The sequence below is a fragment of the Antechinus flavipes genome, chromosome 1 (genome assembly GCF_016432865.1).
Source record: "Antechinus flavipes isolate AdamAnt ecotype Samford, QLD, Australia chromosome 1, AdamAnt_v2, whole genome shotgun sequence".
NCBI lineage: Eukaryota > Metazoa > Chordata > Mammalia > Dasyuromorphia > Dasyuridae > Antechinus > Antechinus flavipes.
The window spans coordinates 194,293,511-194,317,492 of NC_067398.1; the positions used below are offsets into that span (position 1 = coordinate 194,293,511).

Here is a 23,982-nt window from a genome sequence, read left to right on the forward strand (position 1 = left end):
ACCCTGATGGTTCAGTAAATAATCTTATAATTTTCCCCATAATAGACAAATCCCTTCATCAACCTAAAATGTTAACTTGAAAAGACTGATTAAAGGGCCAAATCCAAATACTGGAACAAAAGAGAAAAAGTCCCTTCTTTTTTTAAACTTCAATCCAAAAATTAATATAAAAATCATAGCAACATTTATTTTTCTGTAGTGATAAAGATATAAGATGCCACAAAGAAAATTCAGTTTTCCATGCCATAAGAAAGCTTGCTACACCAAACCTTCCTCCATATAGGCTGTAGCTTCAAAGGTACTGAACCTGTCCTTGAGACTTAATTAACTCAGTGTGCTGAATCAAAGGGGAAAAAAAAAACAATTGGAAACCATTAGGATAGAGGTAATATTTTAATCACTGCTGTAAGGCTGAAATCAAGCAGAGCTAACCACTTTACTGAATAGTAAAGCAAGAAGTCCTGGCACAAAGCCCCAGGTGAGGAACTAAGACTGAAGAGATACGAATAAGCATAAGTGCATACAGATTACTAGAAAGAATTGTAATAGATTCAAAGATACTAAAAAACAAAATAAAACAAAAACCAAAAAAACTCATCCTAATCTAGAAGGAAAGAGAAATTCTAATTACTTGTAAAGCAATACTTTTCAAAGGAAAAGATTGATTTCCTACAAAAACTACATGACTATCTGGAAGAAATAAAGCAAAGAAAGAAAAAAATGCTTTAGAACAAAAATTGGTAGTTTAAGTAACAGACATCATGAAATTAGAAGAGGCCAAAGGAAAACTAATGTCTCTATACAAAACAGAAAAAAAATGAAAAAAAAAAATTAAAGGGAATAAATGTGAAGTATATGCTGTCAAAAGCAACTGATCAGAAAAATAGGTCAAGTAGAGATAATTTAAGAGTTGTGAGACAACCATGAAAACAATTTTTAAAAAATGTCTGGGATTGAAAGGAGTATACATATATCTCAAACTATGTACATAATCTTTATAAAACTTGATTATTACATAAAAACCTCACATACAAATGCAGAGTAGTAGTAATATAAAACATTCTTTTATAGACTACAATTCAATAAAATTATATTCAATAGAAGGCCAATGAAGAAAGGATCAACAATTTACTGAAGACCAAATAATTTTGTCCAAAAAAATTAGTAGGTAAAAGATAAATCATAAAAACAATTGGTAATTTCATTACCTAAGAAAATAAGGCAACATACCAAAATTTGGGAGATAAGCCAAAATAATTCTTCTGAAAAAATGCCTATCTTTAAATACTTTCATAGCTGCAAAGTCAAGATGAAGGACATTTTTGCTTTAACTCCTCCACAGCTAAAAGAGCTTGCCAGAATCAATTCTAATTAGAAAAGTTTAAAAAAAAAAAAAAGTCAACAGTGTGAGTCATTTAGGAAGACAGAGCTTATAGCCACTGAACTGGTTGCTTCTCAGGAGTATAAATTAGTAATGGCAACATGGCAGTAGCAACATTGGTGAGCGAGCAGGACTGAACACTTGTATAGAAAGAGATCCCAGGAAACCTTCTGCACCAGCAATGGGAGCAGGAACAGGAACCATCTGCCAACAGTACTGTCACCTATTACTCAATTCTGGGTCAGAGATACAAGGTGAGAGGAATATTTGTAATTAGAAAGGAACAGGGGCCCTCCCTATGGAAAGGGCAGGGGATAAGTTCCAGAATGGAACTTAAGTGCAGAGTAAAGACTTAATTCTAACTTTTAGCCCTACATACAAGCCTACATTGAAATAAACAAGTATAGAAGATCAAAACCAAAGGGGATTTAGGAATTCAGTCATTCTGAACCTGCAGTGCCCCTTGGAACTTTACTAACAGTAGCTGAGCCCAACAGCAGTCTGTGGAAACTTAACCAACTTTACATAAAACAATAGATACAAATCAAAACCAGGTGAGGAACTTGCAGAGAGAAGACAAGGGCATAAACAGTCTCTACCTGCACTCTTATCACACCACTTTTGAAGTGGTTATAGGTCTCAAAATGAGAGGTGAAATCAGAATGACAAAAAAAAGAGACAAAAACCGAGGTTCAAAATAATCTCCTTCCTCCCCAAAGTGAGCAGAAAACAATGTTAACATAGAATATACCGTCAAGAACTGGGCTGGAAAAATCAGCAAACAAGAAAACAATCTGACTATAAAAAGTTAGTATGGTGTTGAGGAAGACAATATCTTGAAAATATTAAGAAGCAAAGCCTCAAGGGAAAATGCAAGTTGGAAACAAATCCAATAAAAATTTCTAGAAAAAAATTCACAAAAAAGATAAAATAAAAAATTTTTTAAAAATCAAATATAATACCACAGGTGGTTATTAGTTTAAAAGAGGAAGAAATAGAATATTTTAAGAAACACTATCTTAGAAAAAAATAATTGATAATTCACAAAAAGGTTCTCAAAGAAAAATAAAAATCTTGAAAACAACATAATACCAAAAGGCTTTATAAGCCAATTATACCCAACATTCAAAGAACAATTAATTCCAATATGCCATTAACTTTTGAAAGATAAGTAAAAAAAAGAGGTTCTATCAAGTTTCTTTTTTTAAAATAAAAACATAATCTTGATATCTACAACAAGAGTCAAAAAAAAAAGAATATTTATACAAAACTTTGAAATAAAAGTTTAAATAAAAGCAAGGAGATTATAATTATATATATCATAAATTTCATATACTATGAGCAGGCTGTATTTATACTAGGAATGCTTAGGAAAACTGTAAGTATAACTAATCAAATCAGTAACACTAACAAAACAAAATCATGATTATTTCAATAGAAGCAGAAAAGGTTTTGACAAAATACAACCCCAATTCTTATTAAAAATACTAGAATACTAGAATTTCCTTAAAATAATAAGCAACATCTATTTATTCTTAAATTTTATTTTAATTTATGGGATAAAATAAACATTTCTATAGTATACAATAATAAAAAAAAGGATAAAATCACATATGAAACTACATATCTATTATTTACAACTCGCTATTCCTTTTAAATAAATAGTAAAGTTACCTGTAACTTTCTTTTTTTCCCCCTTCATATAAAATATAGCCAAGTTTCAAAACTTCCAGATTAAAGAGAATATATTTCAAGGAACAAGAAAAGTAACAATTTAAATACTGAGAAGATACAGTCAGGATTTGACAAGATTTAGAAGTTTCTACACCAAAAGACCAGTCTTTGAACATTAATATTTTAAAGATCAAAAGAGCAGGCTTCCAACCAAGAATAATTTATTCAGCAAAGTTTAGTATAATCCTGAATGAAAAAAAAAGTAGACATTTGATGAACTGAAAGACTTTCAAATATCTGTAACAAAAAGACTAGAAAAAAAAATACACAAGAAATAGAAGGAAACCATCAAATACTAATTATAATGTATTCATTAAAGCCAACTCTTCTACTTTTTATAAATGAAAACATTACCAGTACTCTTAAAACTGTCATCACTACTAAGGTAGATTGAAAAAAAAGTTGGGCTAAAATGTATATTTTGGGTCAATTTTAAGAAATAAAAGTACGCAAAGGTAAAAAAAAAAAAAAAAAAACTTTTTTCCTAAATACATAAAAAGTATTTATCTAAAGTCATCAGCAAATACGCAATTATCTAATACAAGATGTGAAAGGAAGAACTGATGAGGAATCAGGTCGAACTGGTAATGCTGGATACTCTCATTTGATCACACAGCATATACATCTGAAGAGGCATAGAAATCTTCTGAACTTGTCCAAAGGTGAGAGGATTGTGGGGATAAGATAGGGGAGGGACTTTTAGAATGGTGGGAAGAAAGAGAATAAGGAGAGCATTTTTAGAGGAGTGGATAGAATAAGGTAAGGAGAAAAGATAAAGTAACAGGGATAGAGTAAAAAGAGGCTAAGAAAAAAGATGGAGAGAAATTCACAAAATAGTAACTATAATTTTGAATATGAATGGGAGGAATTCACTCATAAAATGGAAATGGATAACAGAATTGATTAAAAATCAGAATTCAACAATATGTTGATTACAAGAAACATTTAAGAATGAGAGAAGCATATGAAGTTAAAATGGAGGATGAGAGAAGAATTTATTATGCTTTAGTAGATACAAAAAAAAGCAGTGGTGGCAATTATAAATTCATAAAAAGTTATGGCTAAAATATATTTAATTAAAAAGGATAGAATAGGATAACTACCTTTTGATAAAAGGTAAAACAATGAAGCAATATCAATACTGAACCTATATGTATCAAATATATAGAATTTAAATTTTCAAAAGAAAAGTTAAATAAATTACAGGTCGAGACAAATAGTACTATACTAGTAAGGGACATTCATCTTCCCTTCTCAGAACTTGATAAATTTAACCATAAATAAATAAATGCACAAAATTTAATTTAGTTAAGCTAAATATGATACATAAATGGAGAGAATTTAATAGAAATAGAAAGGAATACACCCTTTTATCACTAATTTATGATACAGTTACAAAGGTTATATATTATTAGGACAATATTAGGATATATAATTTTATAGCTAAAAGAAGAAAAGCAAAAACATTAAAAGTATATTTTCAGGCCACAATGCTATAAAAATTATATTTAACAAGGGGTCATAGAAATATTAATCAAAAACTCATTGAAGAGTAAATAACCTGACCTTAAAGAATTAGAGGGTTAAAGAACAAGTCATATAAACAACGAATAATTTCATTAAAGAGAATTATAAGAAAGAAATAATATATCAGAACATATGGGATATAACAAAAGCAGTGATCAGAGGAAAATCTATATCTCTAAATGTTTAAATCAATAAAACTGAAAAAGAGCAGAAAAATAAATTTGAATATACAATTTTAACAAACTAGAGAAAGAACAAATTAAAAATTCCCAATTAAACACCACATTAGAAAGCTTAAAAATTAAAGATGAGATCAATAAAATTCAGTGTAAAAAATATTTAATTATTAAATAAAACAGAATTAGTTCATGGAAAAAAAGCCAATAAAATAAAGGATGGTTAATTTGATTAAAAGACAGAGAAAAGAAAATAAAATCATCAGTATTAAAGATGCAAAGAGTGAACAAACAATGAATATACCACTAACAAAAATGAAATTAAAGTCATCATAAGAAGCTATTTTGCCCAATTATATGCCAATAAATTTAAAATTAAATAAAATGGAAGAATATTTACAAAAATTGTAAAGGTTGGCAGAAGAAGAAATAGGATATCTAAATAGTAATTTTAGAAAAAGAAATTGAACAAAATCTTCCTAAGAAAAAAGCATCAGGATCAGACATAGTTAAAAGTGAATTCTACCACACATTTAAAGACCATCTAATTCCAATATCAAATAAAATAATTAAAAAATTATTTTAGGAAACAAATATGATACTTATACCTAAACCTAAACTTATATCTAAAAACAGATAAAGAAAATTATAGGTCAATTTCATTATAGAACATGGATGCAAAAATTCTATTAGTTAACAGATTATAATATACTTATACATGAAGACCAAGTGTCAAGAATGCCAAAGATTGTTTAATATAAGAAAAATTATTAACAAAATAAATTACATAAAGAATGAAAAATTAAATTAAGAATTAAAACTTTATAAAATAATTATCTATAGATAGAGAAAATTATTTGATAAAATATAATATTCATTCCTATTAAAAACACTTCAAAGTGTTGATATAAAACTGTTTTTTCCTAAATACATAAAAAATATTTATCTAAAGCCATCAGCAAGCTTTATTTTTAATGGGCATGAGTTACCTTTCCAGTAAGATTAATGTGAAATAAGGATTTTATTGCCAATAAAATTAAATATTGCATTGGAAATCCTAGTAATAGGAGAAGAAAAGAAATAAAATCAGAATGAGATAAAACTCTCTTTTTGCAGATGATATGATAAGCTTGAAAAATCCTAAATACATGTCAAAACACAGGAACTATATAAACAAAATTATAACAAAAATTTTTATACAAATAAAATCCGATTTAAATAATTAGAAAATAAATTGTTCATGAGTAGGCAGAAACAATATAAAAAAAGATAATTTTCCTCTGGCAATTTATATATTCAACACCATCTCAATTAAATTAACCAAAACTATTTTAGTAAATTAGGAAAAAATAATAACAAAATTAGTTTGAAAGAGTAGTATCTATTTAAAATCAAGAACAAACATTATTGGTAATGAGTGCAGGCCAGTAGCTTTTCTACCAAGATTGACAGTAAAACTAAGTCACCATTTTTACTCAATATTGTACTAGAAATGCTAGCTACAGTAATAACAGAAGAAAAAGAAATTGAAAGAATAAGAAAAGACAATGAGGAAACAAAATTATCACTTTTTGCACACAGAAAACCCTCGAATCTACTAAAAAACTAATCTAACCACAGTAATAACAGAAGAAAAAGAAGTTGAAAGAATAAGAAAAGACAATGAGGAAACAAAATTATCACTTTTTGCACACAGAAAACCCTAGAGTCTACTAAAAAACTAATCTAAACAATAACTTCAGTAAAATTACAAGATATAAAATACACAAATTCATCATTTACCCATCTATATATCTCATACATACACACACATACACACACACACACACACACACACACACACACACCCCTCCAACAAAAAGCATTTAGAAGAGAAAGAAAGAAGTTTCATGTCGAGTAAGTACACATGATATAAAATTCTTCGGAGTCTAACTGCCAATATACACACACAGAGGACTATATGAGCAGTTGAAAAACACCTCAAAACATTCATTGGTAGCTCAAGAGAAAATAAAAATGACAGTACTATGAAAACTTACTTATTCAGTGCTATATTAATTAAGCTATCAAAGAACTAGTTTATAGAGCTAGAAACAACAAAATTTAGCAAAAAAAAAAAAAAGATAAAAAATATCAAGAAAATCAGTGACAAAAATATATGAAAGAATGGGGCTACACAGTACTAGATCTCAAATTATAACACCAGATAAGAAACAGAATGGCTGATCAATGAAACAAAATAGATAAAAAATAAACAGAAGCAAACAAATAAAGTGACAAATGTCTAATATATCCAAAGATTCCAGTTACTGGGGAAAAAAACCTCATTATTTGAAAAACGTCTGAGAAAACTGGAAAGTAGTCTGGCAGAAATTAGGCATAGACCAATTCCTTATACCATAAACCAAGCTAAGTTCAAAAATAGGCATTTGATTTAGACATAAAAATTGGTCTAATAAGAAAGTTGGGGAAACAAAGAAAATATTACCTGTCAGATCTATGGATAGGGATAAAGTTCATAACCAAACAAAAGACAGAGAAGTCCAACAAATTCAATATAGCTAAAATTAAAAGCATGAAACCCGGGATGGGGGCTGGGAGTAGAGGAAAAAAAATTTTGTGGCAAGTTTCTCTGATAAAGGTCTCATTTCTCAAAAATATAGGAAATGAGACAAATTTATGAGAACAAAAGCCATCCCCAAATAATAAATAATCACGGAATATAAGTAGGCAGTTTTCAAAAAAAAATTAAAAACTATGAATAATCATATCAAAGGATGCTCTGAATCATTAGTAATTAGAAAAATCAAAGTTAAAATAACTGAGATGCTACCTCATACTCATTAAGTTAGCTAAGATGACAGAAAAGAAAAATGACAATGTTGGAGGGGACATGGAAAAACAAGTTCACTAGTGCAATGTTAGTGCAGTTGTGAAGTAGTCCAATAAGTCTGGAAAATAATCTGAGATTATGCACAAAAAGTTATTTAACTGAGCATGCCCTATAGGCAAGCAATGCAGCTAGATCTATAATCTGAGAACAAAGAGACAACAAAAGATCCATTCATATAAAAATTTTTATAGCAGTTGTTTATATGGTGAAAAAGAATTGGAAAATTGAGAATTTGCTCATCAATAAGGGAAAGGCTGAAAAAGTTATGGTCTATGAGTGTAATGGAATACTATTATGCTATGAGAAATGATAAAGCAGATGATTTCAGAGAAAACCTAGGAAAACTTATTTGGAGTTATACAAAGTGAAGTGAGCAGAACTAGAAGAATGATTTGCAGACCAATAGCAATACTGTAAAGAAAATTAACTGTAAATAACTTAGTAACTGATCAATACAATGATCCACCCCCATTGCAAAAGACCAATGGAGAAAAATGCTATCCTTGTCCAGACAGAGAAATGATGAACTCCAGAATCCAAACTGAAGCACACTTTTTTCTTTGCTTTTTCACAAAGGATTTGTTTTTATTTGGTTTTCTTCTTCAATGGAAACTGAGTTTGGAGGAGAAAAAACAAAATCTTGATAACTGAAAAAAAGTTTTAATTAAAAATAAAAGTAGCTACTCACCTGCTACTCAGTACTAGTTGCTATTGGATAGATGTTGCAAGGTCATACCATCACCTTTTCTTAAGAATGCCTATTATGAGATGGATGATACATGATGGTCACTCTTATAAAGGTAGATATAGCACAAGATCTTTCAGCTGTTTGTGCCTTTCAAAACAAGCTGTGTGTAAATCAGCCAAGCTAACTATTCCACAGAGATCTGGAAATGCACCAGATTAAGTCCTAATTGAGAAATCCAAGAAAAAAGTCACAATGAGTCATTTTTCCAATCCATAAGAGCAGGAGAAAGAGAGACTTGTGGACACTAGGGACCAATGTTTAGTCAGAAGAGGCCATACTGCCTTCGTGGATAAAGAATGAACTAGCAAGTGAACAAGGTCCTGCTCAGCACTGAGGACAAGAGCAAGAATAGGTCTTAGATATAGCATGGAGAGACCTGACCTTGTGGAGGGAGCAGGAACAGGTCTTATCAACTTGTGACCCAGCCAGGTACCAGATAAGAAAATCTTTTACTGATTAGGAGATCAGGTGAGGGTTGAGAAGGGTCTTCGGATATAGGTTAATTATTGAGCAAGGAGCAAATAAAGAAGTAAGCAGTACCTATGCAATTCTGACCCCAAATCCCCCCACTCCCCAAAAAAAGAGTTCATTGATATAAATCAGGCATGGAAGCCAGCAGTTATTTCTCTGAAACTGCAAAATTTTTTCCAGTTGGCTATCAGTAGCTGAGTCTCATAGCAGTCTAATAGAAACTGTAACCAAGGGTCAAGGCCACAGCTGTGCTTTCTGGTCCAAGATCCAGGTCAAGAACTACTTCCAGAACAATAAACTGGGAAAACATTTTTACAATCAAAGGTTCTGATAAAGGCCTCATTTCCAAAATATATAGAGAATTGATTCTAATTTATAAGAAATCAAACCATTCTCCAATTGATAAATGGTCAAAGGATGTGAACAGACAATTCTCAGATGAAGAAATCGAAACTATTTATAGACGTATGAAAATATGCTCCAAATCATTATTAATCAGAGAAATGCAAATTAAGACAACTCTGAGATACCACTACACACCTGTCAGATTGGCTAGAGTGACAGGGAAAGATAATGTGGAATGTTGGAGGGGATGTGGGAAAACAGGGACACTGATACATTGTTGATGGAATTGTGAACACATCCAGCCATTCTGGAGAGCAATTTGGAACTATGCTCAAAAAGTTATCAAACTGTGCATACCCTTTGATCCAGCAGTGTTTCTACTGGGCTTATACCCCAAAGAGATACTAAAGAAGGGAAAGGGACCTGTATGTGCCAAAATGTTTGTGGCAGCCCTGTTTGTAGTGGCTAGAAGCTGGAAAATGAATGGATGCCCATCAATTGGAGAATGGTTGAGTAAATTGTGGTATATGAACGTTGTGGAATATTATTGTTCTGTAAGGAATGACCAGAAGGATGAATACAGAGAGGACTGGGGAGACTTACATGAACTGATGCTAAATGAAATGAGCAGAACTAGGAGATCATTATATACCTCAACAATGATACTGTATGAGGATGTATTCTGTTGGAAGTGGTTCTCTTTGTTAAAGAGATCGAAGTCAGTTTCAGTTGATCAAGGATGGACAAGCAGCTACACCCAAAGAAAGAACACTGGGAAATGAATATAAACTGCTTGCATTTTTGTTTTTCTTCCTGGGTTATTTCTGCCTTCTGAATCCAATTCTCCCTGTGCAACAAGAAAACTGTTCGGTTCTGCACACATATATTGTATCTAGGATATACTGTAACCTATTTAACACATAAAGGACTGCTTGCCATCTGGAGGAGGGGATGGAGGGAGGGAGGGGAAAAATCGGAACAGAAGTGAGTACAAGGGATAATGCTGTAAAAAATTACCCTGGCACGGATTCTATCAATAAAAAGTTATTAAAATAAAAAAAAGAAAAGAAAAAAAGAAAATTAATATAGACTGGTTGAAGCCAAAATGGTGGAGAGTAGACAGGTATTTATTTGAGCTCTCCCTGGTGTCCCTCAAATGAATACCAGATCAAGCCTCTGAACTGGCTTTGGAGGGACAGAACCCACAAATATTTGTAGTGTAACAAATTTTCAGCAGAAGATATTTTGGAAGAACTTTGGAAAAGGTCTATTTCAACTGGGCAGGGAGAGGGAGGCAGCATAGTGCATAAGTGCAGCACAGGGACTCCAGGGTGGTATGGCATCTACACAGGGAAACAACCTGAAAGCTCTAAAATGGAGCAGCTGTTGGTTATTCTGTCCTGGTTAGAAACCAGTGGATCAGCAGATTATCTGTGAGACATCCAACACAAATACAAAAGGCAAATAGTGAGCCCCCGAACCCCAGAATAACATGGGATTTAGCCACAGTCACCCAGCACCTAAAGGAGCAGGACAACCTGAAATCACTGTCATTTATAGAGGAAGCATGGGACAACCTCCTCTTTGCCCCAAGAGCAGACCTCAATCCATTTTTTAAAAATGAGTAAAAAACCCCAAAAGAGCACTGACCATAGATAGTTTTTATGGAAAAAAAAGAACAGATCTCAAATCCTAAAGGCAAATTGTCAGCCCCAAAAGCTGATATAAGTTGGTCCTTATCTCGCAAGGCTCTCTTGGAAGAATTCAAAAAGGATCTTAAAAGAGAATTATAAGAAAAATGTGGCAAGGAACTTTACAAGAGTATGGAAAAGGAAACAGAAATTATCTGAAAAAAACTCCTTAAAAATAGATGATGAAAAGGAAAAATCACATAACTCCTTATAAAATAAATCTGATGAGATGAAAAAAGCAAATAACTCCTTATAAAACAGATTTGAAAAAGAAACCAATGCATTGAAAAACAGAATGTGAAATGGAAAAGAAAAATCCAATGAACACCTCATTTAAAAGTTCAGTTGGCCAAATGCAAAAGGAGATAAGAAGCTAACTGAAGAAATTAATTCACTAAAAATCAGAATTGAATAAATGGAAATGAATGACTCAATAAGACATCAACAATCAGTCAGACAAAAACAAACAAAATGAAAAAAAAGAAAAAATGTAAAATGCCTCACTGGAAAAATGACGTGAAAAATAGATCTAAAGGAAACTACCTAAGAAATATTGGATTTCCTGAAAACGATGGAAAAAAAAGTATAGGTATCATCTTTCAGAAAATCATCAAGGAAAACTGCCCTGATGTCCTAAAACCAGAGGGTAAAAAAGCCATTGAAAAAATTCACCCATCACCTTCTGAAACTCCAAAATGAAAACTCCAAAGAACATCATAGCTAAATTTCAGAATTATAAAACCAAGGAGAAAAGATTACAGGTAGCCAGAAGGAAACAATTCAAATATCAAGGAGCCACAAACAGGATTACCTAGGACCTAGCAGCTTCCACTTTAAAGGATCAAAGGGCTTGAAATCTGATATTCCAAAAGGTAAAGGAACCTGGATTACAGCTAAGAATCAACTACCCAGCTAAACTGAGCATTATCTTTGAGGGAAAAAAGATGGTCTTTCAATGAAACAGATAAATTTCATTTATTTCTGATGAAAAGATTGAAGCTGAACAGAAAATTTGATATTCAAATATAGAAACTCCAGAGAAGCATAAAAAGATAAAAAGTAAAGAAAAAAATACTTTCTTTTAAAAATGTTAAAAAGTTTATATCCCTATTTGGGAAGATGATATGTTTATCTCTTGAGATCTGCAGTTCTAGTATGGGTATATTTACAGGGTGCAGACATAATTTGATTTTACAGTGATGATATAAAAAAGAAACTAGAGGAAGAAAGGGGATTCTACTGAAAAAAAAAAAAGGAAAATGGAATTAAAATGGGATAAATTACATCTTATGAAAAGGCAAAAAAAAGACCTATTAATATTGAGGGAAAGAAGGGAGAAGGAGCATTGTGTGAATCTAACTCTCATAAGATTTAGCTCAAAGAGAGAATATCAATTATATTTAGCTTCACAGAGAAAGCTGTCTCATCCTACAGAGAAGTAGGAAGGGAAAGGGGAAAGGAAAGGGCAAGGCTAACAAAAGAGTGAATAGAAATACAAGGGAAAAGATATAAGAAAGGAGGAAGAACTATAAAAGAGAAGAGCTGTTTGAGGGAGGTGGTGGCCAGAAGCAAAATAGTGGTGACAAAGGAAAGGGGGAAAGGAAAGATAAAACTATAACTTGGGGAAAACAAGATGGCAGGAAATACAGAGTTAGTGATTTTAAGTGTGAATGTGAATGAGATGAACTCTCTCATAGTAGCAGACTGGATTAAAACTCAGGATCCTACAATATGTTGTTTACAAGAAACACATTTAGAGCAGAGTGAGACATTGAGAGTAAGGGTAAAAGACTGGAGCAGACTCTATTATGCTTCAGCTGAAGTAAAAAAAGCAGGGGTAAAAGATCCTGATCTCAGATCAAGTTAAAGCAAAAATAGATCTAATTAAAAGAGATAAGGGAGGAAACTACATCTTGCTAAAAGGTACCACAGATAATGAATATCAATACTTAAAATATATGCAAATAAGTGGTATAACATTCAAATTTCTTCTGGAGCAGTTAAGAGTGCTGCAAGAAGAATTAGACAGCAAAACTATACTGGTGGGGGATCTCAATCTTGCTCTCTCAGAACTGGATTAATAGAACCATAAAATAAAAAAGAAGTTAAGGAGGAAAAGAGAATTTTAGAAAAATTAGGTATGATAGATAGATCTTTGGAGAAAAGTGAATGGAGACAGAAAGGAAAATACTTTTTTCTCAGCAATACATGGAACCTATACAAAAACCAACCATGTATTAGGGCATTAAAAACCTCAAAATCACATGCAGAAAGGCAGAAATAGCAAATGCATATTTTTCAGATTATGATGCAATAAAAATTATATATAAATAAAAAGACCAGGGGAAAATAGACCAAAAATTAATTGGAAACTTAAATAATCTAAGCCTAAAGAATGAGTGGGTGAAATAACAAATCATAGACACAATCAATAATTTTATCCAAGAGAATGACAATGAAACAAGACACCAAAATTTATGGGGCACAATCAAAGCAGTTCTTAGGGAAAATTTTATATCTCTAAATGCTTACTTTCCAAAATGGATTCATTATTTAGATACAAAAGAGTGATATTATAAACAAATTAGAAAAATAAAGGATAGTTTACCTCTCAGATCTGTGGAGAAGGCCACAAATGCCTTCCAAAGAAGAATTGGAATACATTGTTGAATACAAAATGGATAAACTTGATTATATTAAGCTAAAAAGTTTTTGTACAAATCAAACTAATGGAGACAAAATTAGAAGGGAAGCAATACACTAGAAGGATTCTGATAAGGGCCTCATTTCTAAAATAGATAGAGAATTAACAAATTTATAAGAATTCAAGCTATTTTTTTAATTGATAAGTGGTCAAAGGATATGAACAGAATTTTCAGATAAAGAAACTGAAACCATTTCTAGTCATATGAAAAGGTTCTCTAAATCACTATTGTTCAAAGAAATGCAAATGAAGACAACTCTGAGATACCTCTCAGATTGGCTAAGATGACAGGAAAAAACAATGATGAATGTTGGAGGGAATATGGGAAAACTGGGACATTAATACACTGTTGGTGGAGTTGTGAACTGTGCTCAAAGGGCTATCTATCAATTTGTTCATACCTTTTGATCCAGCAATGTCTTTACTGGGCTAGTATCTCAAAGAGATCATAAAGGAGGGAAAGGGACCTATATGTGTAAAAATATTTGTGGCAGCCCTTTTTGTAGCAGCAAGAAACTAGAAACTGAGTGGATATCCATCAGTTGGAGAATGGCTAAATGAATTATGGCATATGAATGTTATGGAATATTATTGTTCTATAAGAGACAATCAGCAGGATGATTTCAGAGAAGCCTGGAGAGATTTACATGAACTGATGCTAAGTGAAGTGAATAGAACCACAGCAAGAGCAAATTTATACGATGATAAATTCTGATGAACAATGAGATCATTCAGGCCAGTTCCAATGATCTTGTGAAGAAGAGAGCCATCCACACCTAGAGAGAGGACTGTGGGAACTGAATGTGGATCACAACATACTATTTTCACTCTCTTTGTTGTTGTTTGCTTGCATTTTGTTTTCTTTCTTATTTTTTCCTTTTTGATCTGATTTTTCTTGTGCAACATGATAATTGTGGAAATATGTATAGAAGAATTGCATATGTTTAACAAATATTGGATTACTTACCATTTAGGAGAGGAAGTGAGGGGAAAGGAGGGGAAAATTTTGGAACAGAAAGTTTTGCAGAGTGAATGTTGAAAATTATCCATACATAAGTTTTGAAAATAAAAACCTTTAATAAAAAATAAAATATAAGCAGAAAAAAATTAATACACTGAATAGAAGTTAATGATTCTACAAGATGAGAAGAAATATTTTTAAGAGGTCAAAGACTGGAAAAATGTTAAACTATCATATAGCAAAAACAAGTGAGCTAGAAAACATCAGGCAAATATAATTTGACAATCACTGAAATTCATGACCAAAAAAAAAATCTTAAAACGGTCCAGAATCTTAGAACTAAAGGACAAAATGAAAATCAAAAGGATCTACAAGGCCCACCTAAAAAATGACCAAATAAAAACTCCTAGAAATATTATAGCCAATATTGAGAGTTTGAAGGTCCAAGAAAAAAAATTACTGCAAATAGCCAGAAAGAAAGAAATTAAACAAAAGGATTCACAGTCAGAATCACACAAGATTTAGCAACTACCATCCTAAAGGAATGGGGAACGTGAAATACAAAATTCTGGAAAGAAAATGATATGACTTACAAAAAAAGAATAACTTCATTTTTGATGCCAAGTGAAAAGTATATAACCAAGATATCCTTGTATACAGCAACAAGAATATGTAATGATCAACTCTAATGGATTTGGGTCTTTTCAACAATGAGGTAATTTAGGCCAATCCCAAAAAACTTGTGATAGAAAGAGTCATCTGAATCCAGAAAGAGGACCATGGGGACTAAATGTGGATTACAACATAATATCTTCATCTTGCTTATTGTTGTTTGCTTCCTTTTTTTTTTCCCTTTTAATTTTTTCTTTTTTATCTGATTTTTCTTGTGCAGCATAATAAATGTGGAAATATGTTTACAAGAATTGTACATGGTTTCACCTCTCTTGGATTATTTGCTCTTTAAGGGAGGAGTTGAGGAAAAGGAAGGGAGAAAAATGTGGAACAGAAAGTTTTGCAAGGATGAATGCTGAAAATTATCTTTGTATGTATTTGGAAAATAAAGAGCTATTATTAAAATTTTTTAAATTTAATTAAAAAATAATTTTATCAAAATTGAGTAAAAACATACAGGAGAAAAAATAGATCTTTAATGAAAGAAATGTTTGCTGATAAAAAAAAAATCAGAGATAGTAGCAACTTTGAAATACAAACACTGGAGTCAAGTCAATGAATAAATATTTATTAAGAACCTGCCAACACTGCCAAAATATTAGAATGTAAACAGTTTATCTTTAAAAAAATTTTATATAAATTACTTGCTCATATTTACCATGTTTTGAAGGAGGGTTTTCTTTTTTGTTTGTTTTTTTAAATCCTCAGGGATTGGCAACAGCTTTTAGTAGTGTTCGTAGGTACTTAATAAATGTTTATTGACTAACTTGATGCCAGCATTTGTATTTCAAATTTGAATTTGGAAAAGAAAATATAGAAATGTTATGAAGAAAACAACTCCTTAAAAATACAACTGGTGAAATGGGGAAAAGAAAAACATACTGAAGAAAACCACTTCTTAAAAAATAGATTTGGAGAAATGGAAAAAGAAAACATTTTCTTGAATATTAATTAAGATGGTGAAATGGAAAAAGAGAACACCAGAAAAAACAGAACTGATGAATGGAAAGAGAGGGTAGGAAATTGACCAATTCAAGGACCAGCCAGATTACTCACAATATGTACTCCTCCTGACAAGAGCTGATGAAGTCGTGTTACAGAATAAGACATATCTTTTGTATATGGCCAAGGTAGGAATGTTTTTCTAAATTATGAATATTTGTTAGAAAGGTTCGGTTTTCCTTCTTTTTCAAAAAGGAGAAAAAGATGGATTTTCATTAATTGAAGAAAAAAGAAATTAATTTAAAAGGAAATATGTAACTACAGAGACTGATCCCCCCTTCAGTAATTTAACCTTATTTTCTCCACTAGCCTAATGAGATCTTTCTTACAAGGCCCATTTAGCCTTTTCCTTCCTTCTTACCATACAGTCTTCAGTGACATAGAGAAGGAGAAATTGTCATCGCATAACTATATTGATTATAAATCTACCTAAGAAAAAGGAGAGCCTTTATCTGAACTGGTGGCAATCTGAAGCCTCTGTGGACTTTCAGCTGTTGAAACAACTTACAGAAGAGCTTCTCAAGGTCATACCTTTCATGAGATTTTCTTCCTGTTGAAGTGTATTTAAACTCTGCCTCTTCTGACCCTTCAGGTACTCTAGTACTCTAGTGCTGTGCAGTGTCCTGAATTGTAATTTCCTTGCCTTTATTAAAGGGCCCTTGTAACTGTAGCTTTTACATTCTTTTATTTTAGGTTGACATTTCTGGTGTCAAAAGTGAGATTCAAAAACTCCAGTGTATCTGGCCAGTTTCAACCTTAGACACTTTAGCTTAGACTTAGACATCTAGTACCAGAGGAAACGTGAGAGCTACTGGAAAATGATTACAAATTTTTTTCCAGTAAAAATCTCTTCTGGGCTTATCTTAGTTACTGCTGATATCATAAATGCCCTTTATATAGATAAAATTTTTTACCCTTTTTTGTAATTTGAAGTCTCATAATTTAAGTTCTAGGTCTACCCTACTTTAAGAATCAAACCAAAATAAGGAAGGACTTTTCCTGTGCTCCTAGAGTGAGGGGGAATCCTTAGGCCAAATTCTGTCCTTAGATTAGGGCTTCAACCAGTGTCTTCTTTACCAAAGACATCAGAGTTCCCTTCACCCATGATTATGTATAGTACAAGTCTTTTTCTTTAATGAGGAGAGAAAGAAAAAGTCTTTCCAAGTCTTTCCTTTAATTTTCAGTTTAATCTGAGATTGCTCATGCTTGGTGGGAAAAATCTAGCTAAAAGCTTCCTAATTTTAATTTACACCTCACTAAATGAATGACTTTTTATTCCCCAATTCATTTTTTCCCTCTAAAATGAACTGTCACTCCAAGTAAAGAGTTTTATTCTTGACACAGATTTTTGTTCTTAGCCAAATCTTTTATTTTGCTATTTGCAAGGATCAGGCCTTCCTGAGGAAGCTAGGAATGTTGGGTCTAGAGTCAAGATAACTTTAGTTCAAATTTAGCCTCAGACATTTATGGCAAGCCACTTAGCCACTGCTTGCCTCAGTTTCCTCAACCATAAAATCAGGTTGATAACCATCTACCTTGTAAGTAGGACTGTTGTAAGATAATATTTATAAAGCAAAAAACACATAGTAAGTGCTATATATAAATGTTCATTGTCCTTCCTCTTCTTCTCCCATTTTGTGACTTGAAGATTAATCATGGTATTATGCTGCCTCTTGGGAATATTAGTACTTCTTAGACCAAATACCTTATGGAGTTGTTGTTAGGATAAAATTAATTTAAAATTACTTTGTAAACTGTTGTGTTCTTTTTTCTTCTTTAAAATAATATATAGATGGTTCTCTCTGGGAGAAAGCAGGTTTCTCGGGGAAGTTTTCTGGAGGCAGCCTTAGTATCAGTTCAGATTAAATATTACCCCAAATGCAGCCAGTTGGTAAAAATACAAATGTTTATTTCTCCTTCCAAGTCTTGTCTCTTTCCTTGGGCCTGGATAGCTGGATTCTTAGAGGTCTGTCTTTCTGCTCGGTTCTGAGAGCCCCTGAAGCTTTGTCTTTTGCCTCTGCTCCCTTCAGCTTCCAGCCTGCACAAAGATGAATCTGTTTCTCTTGACTTCTGAAGTAATTCTCTCCTGGCTCTAGCTCAACTCCGACTCCTGGCTTCTTCTGACTTGACGCTCCCCTCTCCATGTAATTTGACTGAATTCTCCCCACTGGGCCTCTGGGCTTTCTTCTTATATACCAGAGAGAAAGATTATGGGTTTTCTCCCAGAGTGCTCTCTGGCCCTAAGAGCTTCAAGGGAGGTGTAAATTCACAAAGTTACAAAGTTTACTTTGTGAATCTCCCATACTTGTGAATTCCAATGAGTAAAGGTGTGAACACAAGCATTGTATCAATTAGTTCTACTTAGTACCTTGTTTCAGGTTCTGGCCCAAAACATCAACGCTAATGAGTTAGCAGTTTGTAAAGATTCCAACAGTAAATCATGTAAAAAGTACCTACTATGTATCAGATAACATACTAAGTGCTGAAAACTAAAAACTAAAAACAAAAACACAACCAAAAAGCTCTGCTTACATGAAGTTCATAGTCCATTGAGGAAGACAACATGCAAACCAACTATATACAAAAATGATACATACATAACACACACATATATACACACAGAATAAATCAGAAATTATTAACTAAGGGAATGAAAAGACTTCTGGTGAAAAGCTTAAGGAAGAAGTCAGGGAAGCCATGAAGCAGGGATGAAGAAAAGAATTCTATACATTGGGGGAAAGTCACTGAAAACAGAAAGAGATAGGAAATGGAATATTTTGTGCAAGAAAAAGCAAGAAAGCTGTTGTCACAGAGTGCAGACCACATGAAGGTAGTAAAGTATAAGATAAAAGAGTAATGAAAGGCTTTGAATGTCAGACAAAGAATTTAGGGTTTTATAGTAGATTGTAGGGATAATACAAAGCTGCCACAGTTTATTGAACAGAGTTGAGGAGTGGCAGGGTGAGTAACTGAAATGCTCAGACCTACACTTTAAAGGATCAATTTGGCCACTAAATATTAGACAGACTCGAGTAGGGGAATACTTGAGGCAGAGAGATCAAATAGCAAGCTACTGCAACAGTTCAGGCATGAGGTGAGGTCCCTGTACTAGGTTGTTGATAGTGTCAGAACAGAGAAGAGAAAATATGCTAAAAAAAAAATGAAAGATGTGAACAAAAACAGAATAATCGTAATTAGGTAATGGCTTAGATATGGGGGATGAGAGATAGTAAAGAGCTGAAGATGAAATCCAGGTTGCTAACCACAGTGACTGGAAAGATAGTAGTAGACACTTTTTTCCCTACAAAACAATCAATTTAACATAAGCAATAGATAGTCAGATAGTAAGATTGAATGATAGGAAAGAATAAGAGCTGGACAAGGAGATTTTACAATCATCATTATAGAGGTGATAATAGAATCCAGGGGAGAAAATATCAAGGGATACAGTATATAGGAAGAGGAGAAAAGAGGATAGGAAAAGAGGCATGGGAGACATTTATGGTTAGTGGGGAAAACTTGAATGAAGATCTAGCAAAGGAAAAGATTGAGAAGGAAGGGTCAGTTATGTAGGTATATAGAAGAAGGTATTCATGAAGAAAGGAGAATCACAGAAACCTTCAAAGTATATCAAGGGAAGAGGATAATCATGTCAAAGGCTACAGAGAAGTCAAAAAAGACATGAGTAAAGATAATTAGATTTGGCAATAAACATATTATTAATAATTCTGAAGTAAAAAATTTCAATTGAATTATAAGGTCAGAAGCAAGATTGTAGAGAGTTGTGAAAAGAGTTAGAAGAAAAGTGCTATTATAGATCAGTTCCTCAATGATTTTAGCCATGAAAGACTGGAAAAATAGATTATGATAATTATTATGGGTGAGTCAAGTAAAAGTTTTTGGAACATGGATAAGTAATGGCATATTTGTAGGCAGAGAAGAAATAGCCTTTATAGGGAGAGATCAAAGATTTTTTTTGTTTTTTGTTTTTTTGTTTTTTAAATTTATTTATTTTATAATAACTTTTTATTGATAGGAGATCAAAGATTAGTGAGAGAGGGGGTAGTGGAAGAGGTAACCTGCTAGAAAATATGGGATAAAACAGATTAATTTTTGCATGTACAGGGGTTTGCCTTGGGAGGGAAGGGAAAAAGTACTTCTTCAAGTGAAAAAACAGGAATGAAAGAAGGCAACTGAGTGATGTGAGAAGAGAAAGTGGGGAAATGCAGGAGATCTAAGGAAATGGACTTGATGTTTTCAGTGAAAGATTTCATCTAGGAAAAATGTGAAGAGGAAGATTCATGGAAGATTTGAAGAGGGATCAAAAGGTTTGACTGAGTTTTATGGGAGGTATAATAGTGAATAAAAAAGGGACATGTGAAAAATTCCTTGCTACAGTTAAGAGAAAGTTTCTAGCAAAAGTATTCCTTGTCTTAAACTCATCCCATGCCCCAAAAAATTCATTCACATAATTCACATAAGATCACCTTTTTTTCTAATTTATAATCATTCCTCATAATGACTTTGTTGAATGACATTAAGAGAAATATGGTTTCAGAGAAGAGAATTAAAGCAAATTTGAGGACTGCATCAAATAATGAAGAAATCATTGGATTCTGGGTCCAGCACAATCACTAATCTAGCCTTGGTTTCCTCAACTACAAAATAGAAGTAATGATGCCATTTTTTCTAATTTACAGGATTCTTAGAAAGATCAGATGAGATACAATGTGAAAAATTTCTTTGAAAAGTATAAAGTGATATATAAATACAAGGGCAGAGATGAACAAGGCAAAAAAAGTTATAATAAAGATCATATCAGAAGATTTCTATTCTAAGTGGCAAATGCATGCTTACCTCTTTCTGTAAGTTAGAAAGCTGGGAGGACAGGCTTTCAATCCTCATCTGGCTTTCCATCAGTTCTTCTCTGGCACTGTTGACAGTGAATGCAGTCATCTCTGAGGACAATCTAGCATGTTCAAGCTAAACAAAATAAATAAATCTCAGTTAAATTCATCGTGTAAATAAGCACTAATAAAAGCAGAAGCATGAGTCAACAAATGATGTTTCATAAATAATTCTGCTAGTAAAGAGTTGTTGAAATACAGGAAAAGCATCATGAAGTTTCCTGATCTTGAAAATGAGAACTAAGTCTAAACTGGCACTAGACTTGATTACTACTTGCTACATAGACAAATACAATTTTGATGATTTAATAATAAAGCTAATGATGGTTCCAAAGCTTTTAATAGGGTTTTTTCCATTCAAGTTTTAACATCTTATGTAAACTTCTAATTAGATAACTGGGAAATATCAATTCTGGTGTGGAAGTTATTTAGAAAAGTATATTACATTCTTAACTTACTAAGTTAATTAATTCATTAACCAACCTGATCCTATAAATTAAAAAATAAGCGATAGTAAATTTTAAATTATTTAAAATCAGATAAAGCATATTATCATGGCATTAAGTTCTATAAATAGCTTTTGTTAAAGCAAACAAAAATCCCCAATTAACTTTGAAAGACTTGGGTTTCTTCACAGTGATACAGGAAGGTAGCAAGCATTTATTAATTGGAAAGCACTGCGCTAAGCATTTAATCCTTACAACTTTGGGAAATAGGTGCTACAGGTAAGAAAAATGCCTCATATTTATACTCACAGAGGATAAGTAATTTGCATAAGTTCATACAACTACTAAATTTCTGAAGCCACATTTGAATTCAGGTCTTTTTAATTTAAGGCCCAGTGCTTAATCCACTATATCATGATGAGACAGTTGTTGGTAAACAAGATACAGTCATCATGTAAGTCTTTGTCTGAAATCAAAATATGATTTTTCTGGTGATTTGCAAAACTGTTTAGTTTATGAAAAATTAAGAAAATCTGAACCTGCATAAAAGAAGAATAATTTCTCCAATTCAAATCTGTGATTCATTTTTGAAATGTCAAACTTACTGCAACCAACAAGTTCTAGCAATGACTTTATGCAACATCCTGTCAAATGATTAGAAACTTTTAAACAAATATTTTTAAAACAGCAAGATATCATGGAGTAATGGATAGAAACCCAGCCTTATAGATAAGAAGATCTGGATTCAAGTACTGTCTCTGACAGATTAATCATGAGACTCCAGCCAAATGATTTAAATTTACAGTGTCTTCAGGCAACTCTCTAAAATTTTAAGTTGCTGAGTAAATGGTGACCTACGTTGGTACCGGAGATCCTCATAAGAAGTTCCCTGTGCTAAAGAAATCACAAGTACACTCCAAAAAATTTGGAAAGAATTTCTTACTTTGGCATGATAACTCTGTTCTAGTTCCTCTTTGTACAATTTCACTTGTTCATTGTGGTGCTCTCTCATCTCATGCACTGCTTGAGCCAATTTATACTCATACTCAATCTGGCGCCCAGAATCCACTTCTACTAAGCGTGTTTCATGTTTTCTTCTTGTTTCATTGATTTCCTAGGAAAAGATAAAAACAACAACTCATCTCCCATCATAAGAATATTAGACACAAAAGTAATGTGAAATTGCAAAGGTTAGCATTTTCATGTCTAATGCATTAACTCTTTTTTAAAAAAAAAAAAGCCTAATCATCAGGCTAGATTTACTACTAGAATTGTCTACTAAAGCAAATGTTGGCTTCTCCAAGCCTTTGGCCAAAGCAAACAGAAAATTGTGTATGACTATTATTTCTAGTAAAAGAATCAGTAAAAGAAACCAATCAACAACAAACTGTTCCTGATAAACTCTTCAGAGAATGAATAAGATTCACATTCCTGATTACAGTAATTTCAGTTCCTTGTTTGTTTAGTCAGCAGCAGTACTTCAGCAATTTATTTGTATCAACCTTTTCAGATGAATAAAGAATGAAGTCATCAATGTAGATAAATATAAATTATACCAACATATATATGCATATATATACACAAATATATAATTTAAATAGTTATCAGGGCATTTTTCATTTTCATTTTAAAATTTTAAGTTACTTTTTTTTACCTCTTCATACATATTTTTGCGAAACTCCAGGTCTTCAGTGAGACTTTGACAATGGTTCTCAAGATCTACTTTAAGTAAGGTTTCATCTGCTAACTGATTCTTGGTAGCTGCTAAGGAAGCTTCCAACTATAAAAAAAAAGGATATAATTAGTGGAAATAAATACAAAAGAAAAAAAAGAATCTCTGCAACGCAATAGTCATGCCATACTTTATGGCAAGAAAATATGAAGCCATCTGTGAATCAAATCAAATCAAATCAAATTTACTAAATTTTAAATACCATAACAGTATATATATGTGGGTATCTAACTGAATCAAATAAAGATGCCCACTCTAATTATACCAAGCTTACTCATAAAAATAAAATGCAACATCAAGTGAATCCTTACTTTCTGTTAATTAAGAATGAGAAAGGAAAAAGATAAATAAAATTCATCTTCCTCTTGCTATAAGTTTTATTAAGGCAGAGAATATTTTATTCATCTTCTGAATACAACTAAGTATTCAAAAGTATCTTGGTACACAGGAGTTTAAGAAACATTTTCTCCATGAAATTTTTTTAACTGAAATGCAAAGTCAAATTTTTAATTTTGGCTAATTAGTTTATCCTTTTCCTTTTACCAGAGCAGCATATTGCAAAAAATAGTTTCCTACTCTTAAGGAACCTACA

At 32.2% G+C, this 23,982-nt stretch overlaps 1 protein-coding gene across 5 annotated transcripts in view; it reads right to left on the reverse strand.

Moving 5' to 3' along the window:
* Positions 1 to 23,982, reverse strand: part of LMNB1 (lamin B1) — a 77,672-nt gene that overhangs the window by 16,304 nt on the left and 37,386 nt on the right. For all 5 annotated transcript variants that reach the window (XR_007953282.1, XR_007953283.1, XM_051994581.1 and 2 more), the window contains 3 exons: positions 23,313 to 23,438; positions 22,602 to 22,772; positions 21,163 to 21,288 (listed from right to left, as the gene is read on the reverse strand). Coding sequence is in view for 3 of the 5 variants with exons in the window: in XM_051994581.1 (XP_051850541.1) it covers positions 21,163 to 21,288; positions 22,602 to 22,772; positions 23,313 to 23,438 (423 nt within the window). In the remaining 2 variants the exon portion in view is untranslated. The remainder of the gene's footprint in view (positions 1 to 21,162; positions 21,289 to 22,601; positions 22,773 to 23,312; positions 23,439 to 23,982) is intronic.